Raw genomic sequence first — 23900 nt, 5'->3', positions numbered from 1 at the left:
ATTGCCTATCAATATTTGCAAAAATTACCTATTATTTTTGTGATATATTTTAATATCTTATAAAGAAAATCTCCTATAATTTTTTTTCAAAATTTGCTTTTCTCACAAACTTGCTTTCCTAGATGAATTTTCAAATTCATGTTTAATTTTGTTAATGATAATATAACTAGTGCCATTTTGTTTGGAATCATGGTAAATTTGGGATAAATTTATGATATTTTTATGCATCTTTTTCATATTAAATTTTTTGATCCAGAAATGTAGAATATCTACCTATTTAAACTTCACTACGTATTTGAATAGTTTTATGATGTTTTCTGGGTGTGCATATGTGTATGTATGTGTTTAATAGACTGACATTTCTTATTAGGGCAATTACTAGAGATTTTTGCTTTGTCTTGCTTTGCAATTTTTTTTTAATTTTTGAGACAGGGTCTCACTCTGTCACTCAGGATGGAATGCAGTGACACAATTACAGCTCACCATAGCCTCAACCTCCTGGGCTAAAGGGATCCTCCCACCTTAGCCTCTTGAGTAACTGGGGCTACAGGCACATGCACCATGCCTGGCTAATTTTTGTATTTTTGTAGAGATGGGGTTTTGCCATGTTGCCCAGGCTGGTCTTGAACTCCTGGGCTCAAGCTATCTATCTGCCTTGGCTTCCCAAAGTGCTAGGATTACAGGTGTGAGCCATCATGCTCGGTGTTGTTTTATATTTATTACTTTGTTCCTATTCATATAAATCATTTTTCCTATTTTTTTTACAAACTATTGTGGTTATACTGCAAATATTTTAACATAAAGCTTCCATTTTACAGCTTTATTAAGCTCTGTTACTAATCCTAAAATTTTTGTAATTACTCTTTTAGGTTTTTTAGACTCATAAAAATATTAGTTACAAATAATTAAGCTCTTTCAAATAATTACTGCTCCATCTCTGTTAATCTTATGTCCTTACCAGAATTTCCAAAGGAAAGCTAGGTAACAATCGCTGTCTGCCTCATTAGACCCTGAAGCATATTCCTAAGGACAAATTATGAGTGTCTGAGTTCCTTGAGAGCAGAGCTCATGTTTTTTTCTTTTTTGACCCTTCATCACCTGTCACAATGCCTAGAATAAAGGAGGTGCATGATAAAAGTGTATCTCATCAATAAGCTGGTTCAAGTGAATAGAAATATCTCTAAGGTTTTCCCATTAATTATGATCCATGTTGGCCGGGCGCGATGGCTCAAGCCTGTAATCCCAGCACTTTGGGAGGCCGAGGCGGGTGGATCACGAGGTCAAGAGATCGAGACCATCCTGGTCAACATTGTGAAACCCAGTCTCTACTAAAAATACAAAAAATTAGCTGGGCATGGTGCCTGTAATCCCAGCTATTCAGGAGGCTGAGGCAGGAGAATTGCCTGAACCCAGGAGGCGGAAGTTGCGGTGAGCCGAGATCGCGCCATTGCACTCCAGCCTGGGTAACAAGAGCGAAACTCCGTCTCAAAAAAAATTATGATCCATGTTAAGGGTATATCTCTTATTCACAAATTTATGAGTTTGTATTTTAATTAATGCTACCTAATTACAAGAGTGAGAATTACTAATATTGATTTTTTTAAATGTTTCTAGAGGATTATTCTCACTAAATATAGATATTCTGTATGTTCTTTTTAAGGATATACTTTATAGTAAGAATTTATGCCAATAAAAAGGAACCTAGCAAGTACCGTGTTCATGATGTAGTCGGTCTTTTTTTTTGTTTGTTTGAGACGGAGTTTTGCTCTTGTTACCCAGGCTGGAGTGCAATGGCGCGATCTCGGCTCACCGCAACTTTCGCCTCCTGGGTTCAGGCAATTCTCCTGCCTCAGCCTCCTGAGTAGCTGGGATTACAGGCACGCGCCACCATGCCCAGCTAATTTTTTGTATTTTTAGTAGAGACGGGGTTTCACCATGTTGGCCAGGATGGTCTCGATTCCTTGACATCGAAATCCACCCGCCTCGGCCTCCCAAAGTGCTGGGATTACAGGCTTGAGCCACCGCGCCCGGCCCTGATGTAGTCAGTCTTTAAAAATATCTATAGTAAAATGGAGGAAAAGAACTGTATAGTTTAGTCAAGTGACACAGGCATATAAACATTCATTTTTCTTTGAATTATGCCAGACATAATAAATAACAAAAACCATTTTAAGCATATTTTTAAGACATTGTACTAGATATTTTACTCACGTTACTTTTTGTTATTTTTGTTAATTTCATCAAAGTACTGTGATAAATCCATTAGACCCACCTTTGTATAATTGCCTTCTAAGGATTCATAATTTCCCAGGTGGCCAGGCACAGTGGCTCATGCCTATAATCCCATTACTTTGAGAGGCTGAGATGAAATGATTGCCAGGAGTTCAAGATCAGCCTGGGCAACACAGTGAGATCCCATCTCAAAAAAACTTCCCTGGTAAATGATAGTCTCCAAATCTGTCTCTTTTAGATAACTGTGTGGTGTAGAATTGTGACTAATGTATTATTTTGTGATCTCTTTTGTTATGTCCTTAGTGTTCAATAGGATTTTTGCTGAATTTGCTTCAAATCTGAAATTCTGCATTTAATTCAGCTCCACAAACAATGCTTCTTTTCAGTAAAAGATACAAATAATATTCTAGTATTGTTATTTAGTTCCATATTACATTAATTTCTACTAAGTCTAACTTCACAATCTCTTTTCTCACTTTTCTATATACTTCTACTTTTGCCTAGAGACTCTAAGGCCTATGACTGTCAGAGTGAAAGATTGTTACCTCTTTTCCCTTGCTTATTAAGGTAAAGGCCATGATGATGAGCTTTCCTCAATCTCTTGCTTTAAATGGATCTTACCTTGGGAGAGTTACAGTGAAGGAATGAGTAATTGTGGTTCAAAGCTTTGCTTCTGTGTCACATAACAATGCTGCATCATAAAATGTTCAGTCTTGTCTCTTCTCCTGGCAGATGGCCAGAGTGTGTGATGGCTCCTACCTCACTGATATAATTGAAATCAAAGACTTGCAAAGTTATACCAGTAACTCCAGTAAAACTGAACTTACTGTCCTTGAAGGACTATGGATTGAAACACAAAACATCTTTGGCTGTGCATGCCCTTCACACTGGCTGCCTAGTCCCCTCACAGAAGCCTATACCGTGTGGTAGTTGATGTAAGAAACCATTCTGTATGTGAATTTTGTCGTGAGGACCTAGTAGTCAGCACTCCTGCACATTACAGAACAAGGAAATACAGTATTTATAAACTCCTCAGCAATCCCTCTTATGGAGCCCAAATTCAATTCACCTAAACTGAAAAAGTTCAAATGTAATGAAAGATTAGATCAATTATCAAGCCAAATGAAGCTTAAAGCATATTGCCTTCTAAACTAATTTTATTCTCTATATAGCTGTAACATTACTGTGTAGGTGGACTTTGTCTTTCAATTAGCTTTGTGCCACTCAGGAGTATAAAAAATGTTTGAAATATCTTTTTGAATTCATTGTTTGTTCCTAAATATTTATAAACTTCTTTCAATTTTAAGCTATAATTCTGTGGCACACTGTGAATATAAAATCTGCTGAATCATAATGGTTTGTTCATCTAACTTCTTTGAAGGTAGGCATTCACTGGAATCTTTCCAAGCCCTTGGAAATGGAAATTTTTAGCTATTGGTTAAGGCAACACTCTTTGCATCTGAAGTAGTGAATATGGTGTTAATGCTTAAGCTATCTTAATTTTCCAAATGCTCATGGCATAGTTGAAGTTTCAATAATATGACTGTATCAGATCTTGACTTTAGGGGGGCTTAATTAATCCTATCCTTGGGCAAACCATCTGGCGTTGCTAAGCCCCAAGTTGCCCGGGCCTGTGTAGCAATGGGTGGGTTTTAACTCTTTGTCTCGCCTAGTAAATCATTCAATATGGTTAGTTTTTGAATGTTGGCTTGTTTTCAAAACTGAAATATTAAAAGCTGATGATGTAAACCAAAACTGAAACCAGAAGTAAATTTCTCCTTCCTTATTTTACACAGAAGTGGGCTGGAGCTGCTGCAATCATGGGGATGTTTGATATTGCAACAAAGGAAGCAAAACAGAACTAAATGAATCCTGTACAGTGAGGAGGCATTTCAGGTAGTGGCCAGAAACTAGAAACTGCTCTTTTCTGGTTAAAAACATTTGTGAAACATAAAACCTTCTCACTGCTTACTGAATGGCACAGTTCTGAGATATAAACCAGCAAGTGTACAAATCACAATGCTTTTCCTGTTGAACCAATAGCTGTAGACAGTATATGTAAAATGCAATGAAGAATGAAAACTTCTTTAGAAGCCTGATGAAAATTTATACTAGATGTGAAAGTTTGAACAACCACTTAAAAGCCCTAGTCCCTTAACATTGCTGTTGAGGCCATCAGTGTCCTGGATGTTGGTGACTTCCCAGGACTCATTTCTCTGCTCCCCACCTTGAACTCCAGGTTTCTCTTTATTTCTTCCAGTACTTAGTGAACACTCTCTTCTCTCCAAGCCTTTTCCTAGAAGATCATTCTCTTGTCTGACTTCCTAAGTGATCTCCTATGTTTCCTGTAAGAAACTTATGTTACCCTGTCATTAGTCTTAGCACACTGTATTTAATTCCCTATTTACTAGCTTATCCTGCTTCCAGGCTTCAAGCTCTGGTATATCTATCCAGTTCACCATGGTATTCCGAATGCCTGGCCTTTAGAAAGCTTTCAATAAATACTTGTTGAATGGAGTTCATTGCAGAAGCACTAAAGAATTTTTGCATTTCTTTACATCAAGAAAAATCTTAGTAGTAGGATCAGATCTCAGTCATATCTACACTCAATTGTGCACACATTATTCCTGTACTTATATTCTTTAAATAAACTAAATTCTAATTCCAAACTACTATTTTAATAGGATGTCAAGAAATTTCGTCTCAGTCATTTAGGGGCTGGATCCTTCCCTGGCATCTCACAGAATCAGGGAGGTTCATATATGAGATCCACGAAACGGCTGAAAGGTCTCCAATGTCTTTCTGGCCCCACTCCTAGTCCATGCATGAGGAAGAAAATCCTGTCAGTCTCTGCTCCTGAGCTACACAGTGTTTCAAGAATCTGAGCTGCTTCTGAGAAGCGCCTTCCCAGGGCCCCACCTTCCTACTTATTCCTGGAAGAAATTTGCTCTGAAGCCTGGTCACTGCCCCACCTTCTCCAGTTCACCCCACCTCCCTCCATCAGTTCTGATCTGTTGTTTTTTTTTTTTTTTTGCTCTTAGAAAAATCTTACCTCCTCCACTTCCTTCTCGTTTCTTCCCTGAATACACCTTCCATCTTTCATTGGCACTTAACCTCTCAAAATAGGACAGGCCTTAGAATAACAAATGCCAGGAAGGCATCTCATTCTCAAGTCCCATAAATCTTGGGCAAGAAACATAAAAGGTATGAATAATCAGAAATGGGAAGTGGAAGGAAATATATAGAGAAAAAATATCCAAAATAATTTTTTAACAGAGAAGACAACTACAAAATCCTGCTACTTCGTGATTTCCTTATGTAAAGATTTGGCCAGATGGCCTAAGATGATAATAATGTTAGATACAGGATTGGCGATGCTGCAGATGTGCAAAGATTAGGATCACTTCCCTCAGGCACAAGCTAAAATGGGCATCAGTTTCTACAGACATTTGGAAATTAACATGTAAAACACTGTTTTATTTAGAGTTTATTTTTCCTCTAATTCCCTTTCATATTTGTATATACACATACACATATATCAATCATATGTGTATGGATAAGTGTGCATATAATATACATATATATGCATACATATACTATATATAAGTATATAGTATAACACGTTATATTTATTTTGTATTTGTTTATTATATATTAAATTATATATTATAATACATAATATGTTAATATCATTAGATACAATTTGTATATTATATAATATTATATGTTATATAATGTGAAAGGAAAATATCTTGGGCCCCCAAAATCACTAAGCAAAAGGGAAAATTCAAGCTGGGAACTGCTTAGGGTAAATCTGCCTTCCATTCTATTCAAAGTTAGCCCTTTGCTCACTGAGATAAATGCATATCTGATTGCTTCCTTTGCAAAGGCTAATGGAAACTCAAAAGAATGCAACCATTTTGTCTCTCCCCACCTGTAACCTGGAAACCCCCCTCCCTGCTTCCAATTGCTTAGGAAAAAAATCTAAAAATTAAAAAAAATAATAAAATTTAGATTATTACATCAGTGTATCTCTTTTTATGCATTTTCAAAGTACTTATGACATTGAGTTATAGGACTTTGACTCCTGAGTCTACAAAGAGACACCAAATCCTGCTAAATTTTAAACGCTGACAGCAATTAAGGCCCCATCTTCAGGCCCAGTACTAGATGCCAATCAAAATAAACTGCATTCCTGAAACACAGAGCCAGAAATTAAAGCTATTCAACTCCTCAAGGCCCAGGGACTATCATGGATAAGGTAGGTGTTTGAGAATGTAAGAGCCAATTTTAAGAGATAAAATGAGTTCAGTTTCCGTATAAATTAATCATTAATGTCAAAGGCACACTGATGCAAGACCAGAATATGGGTCTGTGTCAGATTAACAAGATTTTCTTGAAGCATCAACTGACTCCTGAATAAAGGTTATAAAAGGCTTATTAAAGTTATATCTTAGCCAGGCATGGTGGCTCATGCCTGTAATCCCAGCACTTTGGGAGGCTGAAGCAGGTAGATCATGTGAGGTCAAGAGTTTGAGAATAGCCTGGCTAACAGGGTGAAATCTGTCTCTACAAAATACAAAATTAACCGAGTGTGGTGTAATCCCAGCTACTAGGGAGGCTGAGGTAGGAGAAGTGCTCGAACCCAGGAGGCAGAGGTTGCAGTGAGCCAAGATTATGACAATTGCACTCCAGTGTGGGCGAAGTAGCAAGACTCTGTCTCAAAAAAAAAAAAAAGGAAAAGAAAAAGAAGAAAGTTATATCTCATGATTAAGATTAAAATTTTATAAATTGTTTGTAAAATTTTGCAAACAACTTTAATTGGCTTCATGCAGTTTTTATTAGCAGTTATTGTTTGGAAAATTGTCTCCTCTCTCAAAAAATGAAAGTTTTTGCTTCTTTTTTTGAAATTTTTGAGTTACCACTTTTGTCAAATTAATGACTTATTTTATAATGACCTGTGATATCAAGTGTTATAAACCTTTGATATTCTACAAACTATCCAAAATCAAATTATAAATTTTGTCTTTTTCTGATCTAATTAATCCTTTAAATTATTAGGTCCCCTAATTTGGCTCATTTGGTATAACGATAGTACAGGAAACATTGTCAAATATGAATGGTGTTTGATTTTTTTGAGACAGAGTCTCTCTCTGCTGCAAAACCTGTAGTGCAGTGGCACAATCTTGGCTCACTGCAGCCTCCATCTTCTTTGGTTCAAGTGATTCTCCTGCCTCAGCCTCCTGAGTAGCTGGAGGTACGTGCCACCATGCCTGGCTAATGTTTTTAATTTTAGTAGAGACAGAGTTTCTCCATGTTGGCCAGGATGTATTGATTTCCTGATCTCATGATCTGCCTGCCTCAGCTTCCCAAAGTGTTGGATTACAGGTGTGAGCCACCACACCCAGGTGATGTTTAATTTCTTTAGGCTGTATTTGTATAAATGTGTTATTGGTATGCATCCCCAAATCATGGGAAACTCCTATAATTCTGATATGACTTAGTGTACATTATCAGTAATAATTATAATTGTTATGTTAAATTGTTGTGTGACACAGAGGTAACGAATTTTCCTGTCAATTGTGTCTTTAGTTATATGGCCCTAAAACCTTTTGTCATCCATGGACAATTGTCTTATTTTGGTCCTCCTTAAAATGTGGCTGTATAATCAGCATAGAATTCTAAATGGTGTTCTTAATTACAAATTTCTGTTAACTTTGGAGATTGTGACATTAGAACAGAGGAAAAAACTTTCACAGCTCTTATGGAGAGCTGAAATGTTCATTAATATCAAGCAGAACAGGAGTAAACTGCTTGAACTGAACTAATAGAAGACTATAGTGGTCTTTTTACTTTAAATGTTGCTAGTCCTTTGTTTTGTTATTCAGAGTCAAGAAAACTTTTCTTTTAAGCTCTTTACAGCTGTTAACAATTTAGTAAAATATACTTCTATAAACAAATTTTGAAACATATTTGTTTCTTTCTACCTGATTTTTCCAGAATTTAGTAACTATTTGTGAGAGTTCTTAACTTACAATAAAACAGTTATTTGTATAAGTGCAATAAAAATCTGTTTTCATTTGTAACAGGACACAAATGAAGAAACTGGTTATTTTATCAAGGCTTTAACTGGAATGGTATGATTTCCTTTTAGGAATCAAACTTGACTAATGGAGCCAATAAAAGCCTCTTGGAAAAATTATCCTCATACCATTGTCTACACTGTCACTGAACAGGGTTCCTCACCACTGGTAAATAAGAATGTCACCTTCTAACAGGTCCAGGATCCCTGGTTTATCTTGGAACCTCAAAAGAAAAGGATCACCCAACTCACAGGTATTTAATGGCACAAATCTGTGGCTGGGGTCAGCTTTAGAAAAGTCTTATCTGAGCTCCCTCAAAGCCAATTTGAAAGCATATGTAATAAATAATTATTTTTGGTGCACTGTATGCAAATATTAGGCCAAGAATAACAAAGCAAACCAGTCCTACCATGATTCGTCTTTAGCAAAAATGGGAAATTGGAGAGAGAAAAAATATGTTTCAAAAACTATAGTACACCTGTTGTTAAATTCTGGTCTTGCCTATTATTCTTCAATTTTTGTTATTTTCTACAGTTTGGACAGAATTCTAAGTTTTCTTAGCTATAAGTCTTCAAAATAATGTTTTCAATTTTTTTTCTTTTCTCCCCCATTTTTCCTTATTTGGAATTACTAAAAACCAAGATGTGCTTTCATAAAGCCCTACAGACTGAACCTAAACAACTTAAACTTCAGAAGTAAATAACAGCAACCTATTTACATACATAAGCCACTTTCATACTTGCATATCAGTGTATGGACTTCAGAGTAATGTCACCTATGTTTGGCTCTCACCTCTCTGTGACCTGGAAGCCCTTTCTCTGGTTGATGTTGTTCCACTTTTACTTCAAGTTATTCTGCCTTTCTGGTCCAAATCAATGTTCATTTTACATATGTTGAATATGTCTCATTTTCCCTAAAATGTATAAAACCAAGCTGTGCTCTGACTACCTTGGGCACATGTCATCAGGACCTGACCATCTTAGTCCAGTTTTGCTGCTGTAACAAAATTTCTTAGACTGTGTAATTTATTGACAAAAGAAATGTATTTCTTGTAGTTCTAGAGGCTGGGAAGCCCAAGATCAATGTATCTTGTTGCTGTGTTCTCAAATGGTAGAAGGTGGAAGGGCAAGAAGTGCCTTGGTTAATTCCCTTAAGCCCTTTTGTAAGCCTACTAATCCCATTTATGAGGACAAAACCCTCACGACTTCATCGCCTCTTAAAGGTTCCATCTATTAATACTGTCACATTGGGTCTTAGAGTCCAATGTATGAATGTTGAGGAGACGCATACATTCAAACCATAGCAAGGCCCTGACTTTCTAACTGACTCGTGAACCCTGTGGGCTTGCTTCCGTCCACACCACCCCTCTGTAATAGCTCTTGGCAAGAAAACCGTTTTGTCCCTGCCACTAATCCTAAGAGACTTGGTGAACATTATTAGCTCCATGAGCTTATCTGTCCTTATAAATGTCCTTTTCTGTCCATTCCTTAAATGTTGGTATTTGCTATGGTCTGAATGTTGCTGCCCCCTAAATTCATATGTTGGAACTTGCTACCCACTGTGATACACTGCTAGTACGTGGGGATTTGGGAAAATGATTCATGAGGGTAGAGCCCTCATGAATGGTATTAGTGCCATTTTAAATGAGATTGAAAGGAATGCACTAGTTTCTTATACCTCTTCTGCCATGTAAGACACAGCATTTGTCCCTTCTACTGTGAGAAGAAACAATGTTCACCCCTTTTGCCTTGTGTGGATGCAGCAAGGAGGCATCATCTAGAGGAACAGGTCTTGACCAGATGACAGATCCACTGGTGCCTTACTATTGGACTTCCAAGCTTCCAGAACTATGAGCAATGAATTCTGTTGTTTATAAATTACCTATTATAATATATTTTGTTATAGCAGCCCAAACAGGTAACACAGTATTTCTTAGAGTTCTGTCTCAGGTGTTCTTGTCCTACTCTGTAGCTTTCTCTGAGAGATTTAATTTTTTCCTAGAAATAATTTATATTTCAAAATTGGAGGCAAACCTACTGGAAGCTAATTTTTTTTTCTCTTAACTCCTGACCTGCAGGTGTAGCCACACATCACTTGGATATGACACTGACATGTAATATCCAGGATTCTAAAATTGAACTAGTTACTCCTATCCCTTCCCCTCTTCCACTGAGCCTTGCTCCATCTCTAGTGGTTCTTGGCTTGGTGAATAGCACCACTGTCACTTAATTTGTAACCATTCATATTCCTTCCTTTGCACTCTCACATAAAATCAGAAAACCAATTCAATCCATCCTGTGACTGAAATTTCTCTCGATCTATCAATTGTTTTCCAATTCTATTGCCATAGCCCCATCTCTCCCCTGGATGCCTTCAGTAACCTCCTAACATACCTTCTTTTCCTCCAATCTTGTCATTTTAGTCTCTTTTCCCACCCTAAAAGAATAAACACTGACAGAGTGATCACTTAAAAGTAGAAATATTTGCACATCATTATCTTAAGCAAAACTTTGCAGTGGCTACCTTGTTTAAGTAAAGTCCAAAGCCCCTAACATGACTTAGAAGACCCTTCATGATGTGGCCTTGGGTCACTTTCTCAGCTATATCTCCCCTCTCCCTTATCATGCTGTCATCCAGCTACCAGATCTGCCTTCCAGACTGAAAGGTTTATTCTGACAGCTACTGGCACTGCTGTTGGTAGTCAGCCCTCAGCTGTCATCCCTTTTCAGAAGTGCATGTATCAAATGGCTGATACACATGGAGTTTCTGTAGAAAGCTGGTCCTGTCGTTTCAACTCAGGATAGCACTGAAGGGCCAACTCAGCTTCAGAGCTACTGGTTGTGGTTTGGCTGAGGCCTCTGTTAAGACTATCACAGCCCAACTTGTCTCTCCTCTCAATCTTACTTTGTTCCTTTCTCTTCCATACTATCTAGTAAAGATAAACCTTCTGCTTACTAATTTCTCTCCCTGAGAATCTGCTTCCAGGGGAAAACAACTTATAACAACTCTAGGGTTTGCATTCCTGGCTCCAGCTATACTGAATATTATTGAGTTTCTAGAATAAAGTCTTTCTCTCCTTTACCTTCAGGCTTGCTCCAGGAACACAAGCTAGAAGAAAGTCTTCTCTCATTTATATCTTACTTTTAAAATGTCCCCTTTTGAATGTATTCTCATAGTTACCTCATTTTAACGTACTCTCATTCCCTCCTTGCAACACCTGTATTAGCACTATAACATCCCTAGATCATAAACTCTGTGTTAATTTTCGTATCCCTAGTGCCTGGCAAATAACGGATTCTCAATACACAATTGCTGAATTCATTTATACATTAATTTTGGTAATAGGGTAGCTTCACCCAAGTGTCCCAAATCCAGTAGTGAAGACATGCTCTCTAACAGTGCAGTCTCCTTTCTTCCACTTTTTTACCAAAATTTATGTTAATAGGGACTTTTCCTAGATGGAAATTACTCGTTTGCTTGTTTGTTGTGTGTTTTTGTGGTCAATCCCTTTCAGAAAATACACTTGTTCTTTAGATATGTTAATATATTTAATTTGTTAACTATAGTGTTGCCTGCCTGGGTACAGTTGTCTTTCTTCAAAGTGATTTTAATGTATTAGTTTGCATCTGATCTGCTTTTGTCGATTTATTCCTTCAAGCTTTTCCCCATATCTTGTGGCGGTCAGGAGTTTCTCTCTATAGTTCCCATATTCTGGCTGCCAATTACAACATATCCCTGTGGTGGAGGGGACTGTGTCAACATTCTTATGGGTTTAATGTTCCTTTTCTGGTATACAGTAGAACAAGTATGTTTCCATTTGTTTATAGCAATTAAATTATTTTTTAGCAGGGTTGTTGCTTATATTTGGAGAGAAATGATAATTTTATGAAAAAGGATCAACAGTAATGTAGAGACAATAAAAAGAGGCAAGAAGTGGATTCAGAAATACTCTTCTTAAAGATAATTACAGTGGGAAAAAAGCCACTTCATTAATTAAAAAAAAAACAAAACTGAACATTAACTTTACCTGTAAAACAGTCATCCATTCCCATTCACAGTCCAGTGAGCATGCCACAGTTGGATTTCAGAGCTTACCACTGTGCAGAATTGTTCTCAGTAAGGTCATCCCCGTTACCCAATCTCAAGGGCACTTTTCAGTTCTTCCTGCTTTTGACCTTACTGGTAAACACTTCCCCTTTTAAGTACCTGCCTGCACTCTCTCCTTTTTGTTTCCTCTCAGCCCATCCCTGTACCTCCTGAGTCTCCTCTTACTCTTTCACTTCTTACATTCCTGAGCCCCTCTCTTTCTTCCTTTCTAAGCATGGTGAGTCCAAAACTCAGGTCTTTCTAGGCAGTCTTAGGAAACTTTCCCTTTCTCCCCTTATAGCAATTACTTTTATATACTATAATGTAACAGTGTTGTGTTGTTTCTTCATTGAGTATTTGTCTCATTAGATTGTCAGCTGCTTCAGGGTAGAGATTGGGTTTTTGGCATTCTCAAGACACAGAGAAGAGTCCACAAACAATGGGTACACAACAGTGTGGACTTACTAAGTAATACCCTGGAAAATACTTGTTTCTACATATAAATATACTTCTTTCTATATAAGTTCTTGTCAGAATTTGCCTTCTTATTAATTTCAGAAAGTACTCTATACAAAGTAAACAATCACATTTAATATACTCTAGAAAGATGTGTGCTTCTAATAGGTTTAATTAAAATAATCCATATGATAGCAAAAAAAAAAAAATCTGGGTTTTCCAGAAATTCTAGTACCCGTGGTGAAGAATATAATCCAACTGTAGTTTTTTCATTTGGAAAATAAGCATATTTGTGTCTTTATTTTATAATTACCTTTGGTAAAGTCATAAAACTATGTTCTAAAGATATTTTAAAGTTATTGACTTGAAAAAACAACGTTTCTGCAAAAAGAAATTTCAAGTTACTTTTTCCTATAAAGATGTGTGATAAAAAGATTCATCATTTATTCTCATTCTTAGTATAATAGAGATTAAATACCATTCAGAGATTAAATAGCGTGACTAATATTTTAATTTCATTTAACCCAATAAATATTTCTTTTTGTATAACATAGCTAGCAACATAGAGGCAAGGATCTTTTTTGGGTAAAATAGACAATGGCTGGGTTTCAGCACCATTCTAGTTCTTTCTGATACACTTACTGTACACATGCACTTTTAAAACTTTTAAACTAGAATATAATATTGCCACATAATTTTGGAAGACTGCTTTTCTGAGGAAGCCAAGCATGAAGACTGTGGACACTCTGCTGTTCTAATCTCAGAGTAACTCATATGTGACTTTAATGAGAGATTATTTCAACTGATAGGAGAATATCATACCACAGCACAGTCGTAATTTTTATCTCTAGTTCAGAAACTAGAAAAAAAAGTTTTTTTCGGTATATATAAGGCACAGATATAAAGGATAAGTGCAGTTTCAGTGATTTAATAGCTTATCTCTCGTTTAATGAAACTCACCTAAGAACAATAAAGTAATAGAAGAAGTTTGGACTGGGAAACTGACATCACACAGTATGGTTCTGCCTCTTAGGGAAGATCTTTTTATTGTTTTGGTCTTCCATTTCCATTCATTCAATTATTCATCTAAGTAACAACTATTCCTCCAGTGGCTTCTGTGTGCCAGAAGCTGTTTGAGTTGGTACAGAAAAAAATCCAGGATGTCTTCATAGAATTTTCAGTTATCAGTGAAGTACAGTTGTCCCTTGAACGATATGAGATTGAACTGTGTAGCTCCACACATAAGCCTTAGATGTCTTCACTTGTGTGCTTCCTCTTCCTTCTCTACCTTTTCCACCTCTGTCACCCCTGAGAGAGCAAGACCAAGTCCTGTTCCTCCTCCTCCTTCTCTGCCAACTCAATGTGAAGATGATGATGATGAAGACCTTATGATATTCCCCTTTCACTTAATAAACAGTAAATGTGTTTTTTTATTCCTTATAATTTTCTTAATAGCATTTTTTTCTCTACCTCATTTTATTGTAAGAATGCAGTATATAACACATATAAAACTAATTGACTGGTTTATGTGAGCATCTAGTACAAACTATTGTTATGTGTGTGTTTTATCTACTTCCAGTAGTTTTATTAGGCGTGCACTTTTTTGGGTGTTTTTGGAAAACTTGAATCAAAATTCTGGAATTTTATAACATTGTTTTCCCATATATCATGAACAATTTATCATTTCCTCATAAGAAACTCCTGCCCAAATTTCAAAGACTTCTTTAATAATTTGGTGAATGAAAAGGGTTAATTTGTTGATGCATTACTTTGAGCACCAGTGAAGTTGAACATGTTTAATTATTTTTATTATTAAATAAATTAGAAACAGAATATGGGTAATAATATAATAAATACCCATTTACCTAATGACAAGCTTATAGAGAAAGAAAGTTACAGATACACTTGTAGTCTATAAAATATCCTTCCCAGGTAAATTTCTTTCTTCTCCCCAGAGATAACCACTGGCTAGAATTTGGTAAATATTATTCCCAAGCGTAATTTCTATACATGCATATATGTCCCTAAAGTATATAAAATCTTGCATATTTTATAGCATTGGAGTACTGACATCATGCTATATGTATCCTCTGCAACTTTTTTAAAGCCCAGTATTACAATTTTTGCTATTTAGCCACATTGATATGGAGCTCTAGTTCAATAATTTTCACAGATTTATAAAAGCCCATTATATGAATATATGCACTTTATGTGTTGATAGATATTCATATGGTCTACATTTTCATTATAAGCAAAAAATGATAAACTGAAAATTCTTACATAAATGTCCTTATGTACATTTGAGAATTTCTCTAAGAAATAGCCATAGAGTGAAAATGTCAGGTCATAGAATAGACATATCAGCTTTCCTAGATTTTGCCGTTTGCTTTCCAAGGTGCTTGCTCTGATTTATACTTTTACCAGTTTATTAAGTTTATTGGCCTTTACTCTTCTACATATTGCCATATATGTATATAATTTTTTTAGACAAATTCTCACCCTGTTACCTAGGTTGGAGTTAAGTGATGCAATATTGGCTCACTGCAACCTCTGCCTCCTGTGCCAAGCAAATCTTCTGCTTTAGCCTCCCAAGTAGCTGGGATTCCAGGTATGCACCAACACAACTGGCTAATTTTTGTATTTTTAGTAGAGACAGGGTTTCACCACATTGGTCAGGCTGGTCTTGAACTCCTGGCCTCAACTGATCTGCCCATCTTGGCCTCCTAAAGTGCTGGGATTATAGGCATGAGCCCCTGTGCCCAGTTATATCTTTGAAGCTTATATAAAAACTAGGCTACTTATCTTTTTCTTCATAATTTGTGATAGTTTTTAAAATATATTCTTCTTATTAACTTTTATTTGTTACATGCTTTGCAAAAACCTTCCAATCTGTGGTCATCTTTAAACTTTGTTGATTGAGTCTTTTGTATACTTAGTCTTAAATTTCAATGTCTCTAAATTTAATAATTTTTTCCTTTGTGAACTGTGATTTTATTTTTTTTTTAATTTAGAGACAGGGCCTTGCTCTGTCCATCCAGCTGGAGTGCAGTGGCACAATCATAGCTTACTGTAACCTGTAACTCCTGGGGTCAAGTGATCCCCTTGCCTCCACTTCCTAAGAAGTTAGGACTACTGGCACACACTACCATACCTAGTTAATTTTTAAATTTTTTATAGAGACATATAGAGACAGGGTCTCTCTGTGTTGCCCAGGATGGTCTTAACTCCTGGCCTCAAGTAAGTCTCCCACCTCAGCCTCCCAAAGTGCTAGGTTTATAGCTGTGAGCTACCATGCCTTGCCTGAACTGTAATTTTTGTCTTGGTTTTTCCCTCTTCATTTCAGATAATTTTCTATATATTTTTTCAAATGTTTTGTTTTCTATTTTTTTTGAGATGGAGTCTCACTTCTTCACCCAGGCTGAAGTGCAATGGTGCAATCTTGTCGCACTGCAACCTCCACCTCCCGGTTCAAACAATTCTCCTGCCTCAGTCTCCCCAGTAGCTGAGATTATAGGCATATGCCACCATGCCTAGCTAATTTTTGTATTTTTAGCAGAGATGGGGTTTCCCCATGTTGGCCAGGCTGGCTAGAACTTCTAACCTCAAGTGATCAGCCTGTCTTGGCCTCCCAAAGTGCTGGGATTACAGGTGTGAGCCACCATGCCTAGCTGATTTTCTTTTTTTTATACAAAAATGTTCAATCTATGTGGAATTTATTTTTTAATATAGTGTGAGGTAGGCATATAATTTGATGCTTTTTCCACAAGCAGTGGGCTCAGATTCATTTATCAAATTGCCCTTTTTTTCCTACTGGTACACAATATAACATCTCTCATATATGATTTCCATATGTGTAAAGATTTGTTTCTGGGTTTTCTATACTCTTTGGTCATTTTGTATAGCTGCGTAAATAACATGGCAATTAATTTCTATAGTTTCATAAAAATATAATGCTTCCTATATTGTACAAATTGGATCCTCCATAACAACACCAGGATGAAGAAATGGGTAGAGACTGAAATCCAAATCCTGCTTGACATACCCAGACACAAAGCTGTATCTACCTTGAAGGAGCGGCACCATTTTCTTTTCTTTTCTTTTCTTTTCCCTCCCTCCCTCCCTCCCTCCCTTCCTTCCTTCCTTACTTCCTTCTTCTTTTTTCTTGAGTCAGAGTTTCACTCTTGTTACCCAGGCTGGAGTGCAATGGTGCGATCTCGGCTCACGGCAACCTCTGCCTCCTGGGTTCAGGCAATTCTCCTGACTCAGCTTCCGGAGTAGCTGTGATTACAGGCACGTGCCACCATGCCCAGCTAATTTCTTGTATTTTTAGTAGAGATGGGGTTTCACCATGTTGACCAGGATGGTCTCGATTTCTTGACCTCGTGATCCACCTGCCTGGGCCTCCCAAAGTGCAGGGATTACAGGCTTGAGCCACCGCGCCCGGCCAGCACCATTTTCTAATTCATAGAAAGACTGCCTGCTGGGTAAACTCTGTGCTTTCAGGGTTCCCCTCTTTCATCCTAGGGGTACATTTTCCTTCTTGGGAAATTGATAGAGAAAGGCTACTACATACTCTGAATCAATGTCAATTGGATGTCAATTGACATTCCAAGATGGAAATTCTTTCACCTTGACCTTCTTCAAAAGTGTCTAGTCTATATTAGGCCTTTTGATCTTGCTGAAATTTATGTAAATCTTGTTGAGAATTTCACTAATCTTGCATTGTTTTCTATTACTTTGTGGAGAATTGACATATTTTTGATATTTAATGTTCCCATTAATTAATATGTACTATCAATTTATTCATGTCTTTTTAATTCCTATTAACATAGTTCAATAATTTATTCAAAAATGTTTTGTAAATATTTGTTAGATTTATTTTCATGGTTTCTGTCTCATTGTCATACACACACACAATTAAACTTTATATTTGTGTGTCATGTTTATGAACACAATTTTTTATAATTATGACATTTAAAAAATAGTTATTGGTTATTCAGAGTGAATTTCCTGTTGAAAACCTTAGTTTATTATTTTTTCTTCCTGGTCTATCTGTGGCATAATACCCTCCTCCCAGTGATTTGTACGAACTTTTGAAAGCTGCAGGTAAATTGTGTTTCATCATATGTATTACAACTTTTTTCTTCCAGTTTGCCATTTGACTTTTAGTTTCACTAATGGGGATTTTTTTCGTTGACTGCAGAAAATTTAAATTTGATGGAGTCAAATATACCAATCTTATGTGATTTCTTTCTTGCTTTCATGTTTTCTTATTCAAGATTAAATAACTATTAATTTATATTTTCTTTTTGAAATTATTTTTAACTTTTTAATCTATCTGGAGTTTGTTTTGATGTTTGTTGTAATTAGTATTGTCAGCTTTATTTTTTTTTTTCTTTTCAGGAAGGTAGCCAAATGTTCTAGCACCATTTTTTTCTCCACTGAACACTGCTTCAATCATAAATTTGTGCCTGTAATCTTCATTTTCAGTTTTGTTAACTACCTGAAGAGTTGATCAATCTTGGAATTTTTGCAATCAATTAAAAGTTTTTGAAAGCTAAGAGAATGCTTTGCCTTAACACTGCAGTAGTTCATGGGAGAATGCTCCCAACAGAGAATTCATATTTTCATGTTGCCTACTCACAGTCTGGCTAATATAGAGTAGATGATAAATAGGCAGTAGATGGATGAATGAATTGTGGAAATTAGGAGACATCTTTTAATTTAGATTTATCTTTCTTTTTGAAGGGAGGTAGGTTTTAATTTATTTCAAGGTTGTAATTCAGTAGAATAGGAAGGGAGAAACTAATGCCGAGGAACAGAAGGAATGCATGAGATGGAGAATTCCTAGAAATATTTGAGACACTGATGAACTCATCAGAAATTGAAACACGATCAGAAACAACTTACAAAAGATATACTGTATGTATGACAAATAGTGTAAGATTGGGAGTTTTCTGTTAAATTATGGCAAATTTTACACAGAACAGACCTCATGAACCCATCTCATTATCTTCAACAAATGCCAGTTCAAAAGTTGTTATTATTATCCCTACCTCCACACATTTCATCTTTTCCTCCACCACTGGATGACTTTGAAACAAATCCTAACCATTCTATCATTTCGGCTGTAAATATTTCAGCAAGTCTCTGTGAAAGTTGAAGACTCTACAGCAAGACATAGAACCAATTCCAGGTTGAGTAGGAATTTGCTATCTTACTAATCTAAATGAATTAACAGAGACTAGAGCATTCTTATTAAAGTGGTAGAGTATGAAGAACCTCCCACCTGGTGTTTTGAGATTTGCCTAGGTTGAAATTCTGGCTCTCAACTTCCCACCTGGGTGAATCCAGCAAAGCTCTTCACTTATCAACTCCAAATCTCAATTTCCTCGTTAGTGAAAGAAGGATACATTTATCCATTTCAGAATTGTCATCAGGATTGAAATAACATGTGAAAACAAATCTAAAATTGTGAAGTACTAACTTCCAGACCAATCCTCTTCTTTGTAGATGAACTTGAGGACAGACACATCACCTGAAGGGTAGATCATCTTTGCCTAGCCTTGTCTACAATGTTCCTGCTTGGTTGCTCCTAGAAAACACATTACTTAGGTACTTAACAGAACAAACAAACAAACATCAAAAAACAAAAAAACTTGGGGGTGATGGACACTCATAAGTAATTCTGAATACCAAGAGAAAAGTACTTAGGTTTGCTTCTCTCACCTTTTCACCTTTCATTTAATGTACCCTGTTCTTCCATGTTAGTTCTAATAGCTCTGAGAGCTGATTACTTTTCGGGTGTCCCAACCATTAGGATCCTGCCTAGTGCAACTCAAATTTCCAAAAGTTAATTTAGGGGCCTTGTGGTGACCAGAGTTTCAGATAACTCACAGAGAAACAATGTTTATTTCCTCTCCCACGAACAGTCACCACAATCATAAAAAAGACAGTAGCAGGCAAGTTTTGAAAGCTAACCTCTCTCTGTCCTTTGGGGGAAATTACTCGATTCCCTATAGGGGGAACTCTAAAGAGAATGTTTTCCTAAAAGGGGCCATCTGGGCGGTGTCCTGTTTTCCCAACGCCCTGATTTCTATTCTTAGATCTGGAGATAGGCGGCTTTCATTTTTCCTGCTCCCAGTTCCCAGACCTTCTGTGGGGGCCTCAGGGACCCCCGCTGGCGGGTAGCGGAGGGTGGCGCCTCCGCTGCGGGGCTCGGGGCCTGGGGCCTCAGCGGAGTCAGCCGAGTCAGTTTTTTTCCTGCGCGACTCGCGGCCGCGCCGCCGCTGGGGTGGAATCTGGTCCCAGGAGGCGGCGCCAGCCCGGGGTCGGGTTTAGGCAGGCGTGGGGGCCACGGTCACGGTCATCCCGGCCAGGCCCGGCTCCAGCAGCCGCTCGGCCGCCGCCAGGGTTCTGGGAGGCCCGTCGCCTCCGCCGAGACTCGGGCAGGCCCCTGAGCTAGTTTTTGGGGCCTGGGTGGGGGAGGAGGAAGCCGAGCAGGAGGGCTCCGGAGAGGGAGGGCAGCGCGGGGCGGGGAGCCGCCGCCTTCCTCATAAACAGGCGGGCGTGGGTGCAGATGGGGCCCGCGGGAAGCGCTGGCTGCGGGCGGTGAGGTGAGCTGTGCTCGCCCCCGGGAAGCTGTGGCCGGCGCCCCTGCCGGTTCCCGGAGTAGCGGACGTTCGTGCTGGGAGGGCTGCGGGCTGGAAGCAGGGGCCACCATGGCTAGTGGCAGCAGTCAGGTGTGCGAGGAGGACGAGGAAACTCTGAAGAAGTTAATAGTCAGGCTGAACAACGTCCAGGAAGGAAAACAGATAGAAACGCTGGTCCAAATCCTGGAGGATCTGCTGGTGTTCACGTACTCCGAGCACGGTAATCACTTTCAAGGAAACTGCATTTATTTTTGCAAACTTTCACCCCCTCCTCACTTTTGCAAACTTCGTCCTCCTTCCCTTGACGCTGCTCAAACCCGGACTCTTAAGGAGCCTCAAACTCCCATATCCTTTCCTTAGGGCTGAGTAGAGTTGAGAATTCCAGAGAGGTCTCGCGTTCACCTTTTTGACTTTTCTCCCTTTTTCAGACTTAAAGGAAAGGGAGTGCTGTGGATTGTGACTTTGCTTCTTTTCCTCACCCCCTTGTTTTCCAGCCTCCAAGTTATTTCAAGGCAAAAATATCCACGTTCCTCTGTTGATCGTCTTGGACTCGTATATGAGAGTCGCGAGTGTGCAGCAGGTAAAGACATTGTTTTCACTTCAACTCATTCCCCCTTCTATTTGGAAGGAGACGTTTTACTGGCAGTGTTATATACCCGGGAGTTCTTGGTTATTCCCGAAATTTGGCCTGAGGAACCTCTGACAGTGATTTTAAGATGGGAACATTGTTAAATCATTAGACAATGTAAACTGGTAAAGGGCCCCAGTACATGTTCCCTGAGTATCTTTCAGAAGTAACTTTATGAAACCCACAATATGGATAGTGTAGTAGGGGGATAGAAATGGGTTCAGGTTTAGTCCCGTTATTGGCAAGATGAATTCATTAGTGTTTAGACCTATTCCAAGAATCTTCCCAATGTAGGGTGTGTCCTAGATAAAAGGATTATGAACAGTTTGGAAAAGGGGAATAACTAATGGTGATAAAATGCCACTTAGTCACTGGCAAACTCTTGTAGAGCTCAGCACTTTATTTTTAAACTCAAAGACAGATATCTAGCCTTCAGTTAGAGTATACCTTGTAGTCTCTAAAGAAAGTGATGTCTTATGAGTTCCTCATAATTTGCAACTGCTGTCATAAAAAATGCGTGTAAAAGTGAAACTTTCACAATATGTACTATTGGAAACTCAGAAATTTGCTAAATACCTTGGATATATTTTTTAAAGGGGGCCTTAAAATGGTAATTAAGATTGATTTCCAGTCAAAACAAAATTATAAGCCAAGGTGATAACTTCCTTTGGAGCACTTTGAGATTTGGGGAACTGACATCTGTTTTGTCATCTAAGTGTTAAGTTAACTCATGCGGAGAAAGAGAATTGAACTTTGAATGCCACGGAGGTGGAGTCAGCAAGCCAATGTTTCTTAATACTTGCGAGGCTTGAGAGATGTAAGACATGTCAATCTTTAAATCGGTGTGCGTCTGTCTTTATCTTCATGCTTATCTCTGTAGCTAGCTGTATCTAGTCTGGGTGAACCATCTAGCTTCTTTGATACAAGGACATTTATATCTGGAAGAAATATTTTAATTTGTTTTCAACTGTGAAATATTTTCCGTTTGACTATTATAGATTTTCCTGCTGATATCAAAACCAAACCAAGAAAAGATGGAGGCATAATAAAGATGCTGTTCTTTTAAGAGTCAAAGTCGGAATTTTGCCTGTGGAATATGAGTCACTCTTTGGGCACTGGCCTATAGTGCTTCCTGCCCTGCACTCACATCATCCCTTCTTACTTGCCACTGCTTTGGTGTTCAGAAGTGCCTGATTCCGGCCAACTTAATTCCCTCGACTCTGTACTTGATAGAGTCACTCCTGCTTGATAACACTCAGGACAGTCAGAACCTGGGTAGGCTTTGGTCTACAGCGTCCAGATAAAGGCAGTGCTACACTTGAGAACCCAAGAGTGCCTGGAACATACTCACCACCTAATTCTTAATTTTAGAAATTGCTCAAACCTGGGCATACTTGTCTGGAGTAGTTATGAGTGTCACTTAATATTTCTGCCAAGAGGGTACCAGAAGCAAAGTATGCTGGAAAACAAGGAAGAGTCTTTTTAAAAGTAATTAATTAATTCATTTTTGATATATCATAGTTATACATATTTTGGGGTTACATATGATATTTTGATACATGTATACAATGTGTAATGTTCAAATCAGGGTAACTGGAATATCTATCACCTGGAACATTTTTCTTTGTGTTGGCAATATTACAGTTCCTTTCTTCTAGCTATTTTGAAATATGCAATAAATTATTAACTGTAATTTCCCTACTATATTATTGTATATGAACTTAATTGTTTCTATCTAATTATATTTTTTGTGCTGATTAAACCACCTTCTTTCATCCCTCCCATCCTTTCATTCCCAGCCTCTGGTCACCACCATTCTACTCTCTCCCTCAATGATATCCACCTTTTCAGCTCCTACATATGAGTGAGACTATGCAATATTTTATTTCTGCACCTGGCTTATTTAATTTAACCTAATAACCTACAGTCCCACCCAGACTGTTGCAAATGACAGGATTTCATTTTGTATGACTGAATAATGTTCCATTGTGTATGTATACCACATTTTCTTTTATTTTTAATTAAGTAATTAATTTAGAGACAGGGTCTCACTCTGCTTCACTGCAGACTTAAAATCTTGGGCTCAAGTAGTTCTCCTGCCTCGGCCTCCTAGGTAGCTAGGAGTAGAAACATGTGCCACCATGCTCAGTTAATTTTTTTTAATCTTTTTTTCCTTTTTGTAGAGATGGAGTCTTGCTATGTTGCCCCGGTTAGTTTCAAACTCCTGTCCTCAAGCAATCCTCTTGCCTTGGCCTCCATATTTTCTTTATTAATCTGTTGATAGACCTATAAGGTGATTTTGTATCTTAACTATTGTGAACAGTGCTGCAATAAATATGGAAGTTCAGACATATCTTTGATATACTGATGTTTATTTATTTATTTATTTGAAACAGAATCTCACTCTGTCACTCAGGCTGGAGTACAGTGGCATGAACTCAGTTCACTGCAACCTCTGCCTCCCAGGTGCAAGCAATTCTGCCTCAGCCTTGCAAGTATCTGGGACTACAGGTGCATACCACCACGGCACGCCAATTTTTTGTATTTTAGTAGAGGTGGGGTTTCACCGTGTTGCCCAGGCTGGTCATGAACTTCTGAGCTCAGGCAATCCACATGCCTTGGCCTCCCAAAGTGCTGGGATTACAGGAGTGAGCCACCATACCCAGTGTCTTTCTTTTGGATATATACTCAGCAGTGAGATTGCTGGATCATATGCAAGTTCTACTTTTATTTTTTAAAGGGACTTCCATACTGCTTTTCTTA

General features: G+C 37.9%; 1 protein-coding gene across 18 annotated transcripts in view; it reads left to right on the top strand.

Moving 5' to 3' along the window:
* Positions 1–20438: 20438 nt before the first annotated feature.
* LRRK2 (leucine rich repeat kinase 2) overlaps positions 20439–23900 on the top strand; it is a 152957-nt gene continuing 149495 nt past the window's right edge. For all 18 annotated transcript variants that reach the window (XM_078338018.1, XM_078338022.1, XM_035255810.3 and 15 more), the window contains exons 1-2: positions 20439–20729; positions 21004–21089. Coding sequence is in view for 8 of the 18 variants with exons in the window: in XM_078338015.1 (XP_078194141.1) it covers positions 20579–20729; positions 21004–21089 (237 nt within the window). In the remaining 10 variants the exon portion in view is untranslated. The remainder of the gene's footprint in view (positions 20730–21003; positions 21090–23900) is intronic.

Source organism: Callithrix jacchus, chromosome 9 (genome assembly GCF_049354715.1).
Source record: "Callithrix jacchus isolate 240 chromosome 9, calJac240_pri, whole genome shotgun sequence".
NCBI classification, from domain to species: Eukaryota; Metazoa; Chordata; class Mammalia; order Primates; family Cebidae; genus Callithrix; species Callithrix jacchus.
Note: the sequence above shows the minus strand (reverse complement) of the source record. Positions and strands in the feature narration are given on the sequence as shown.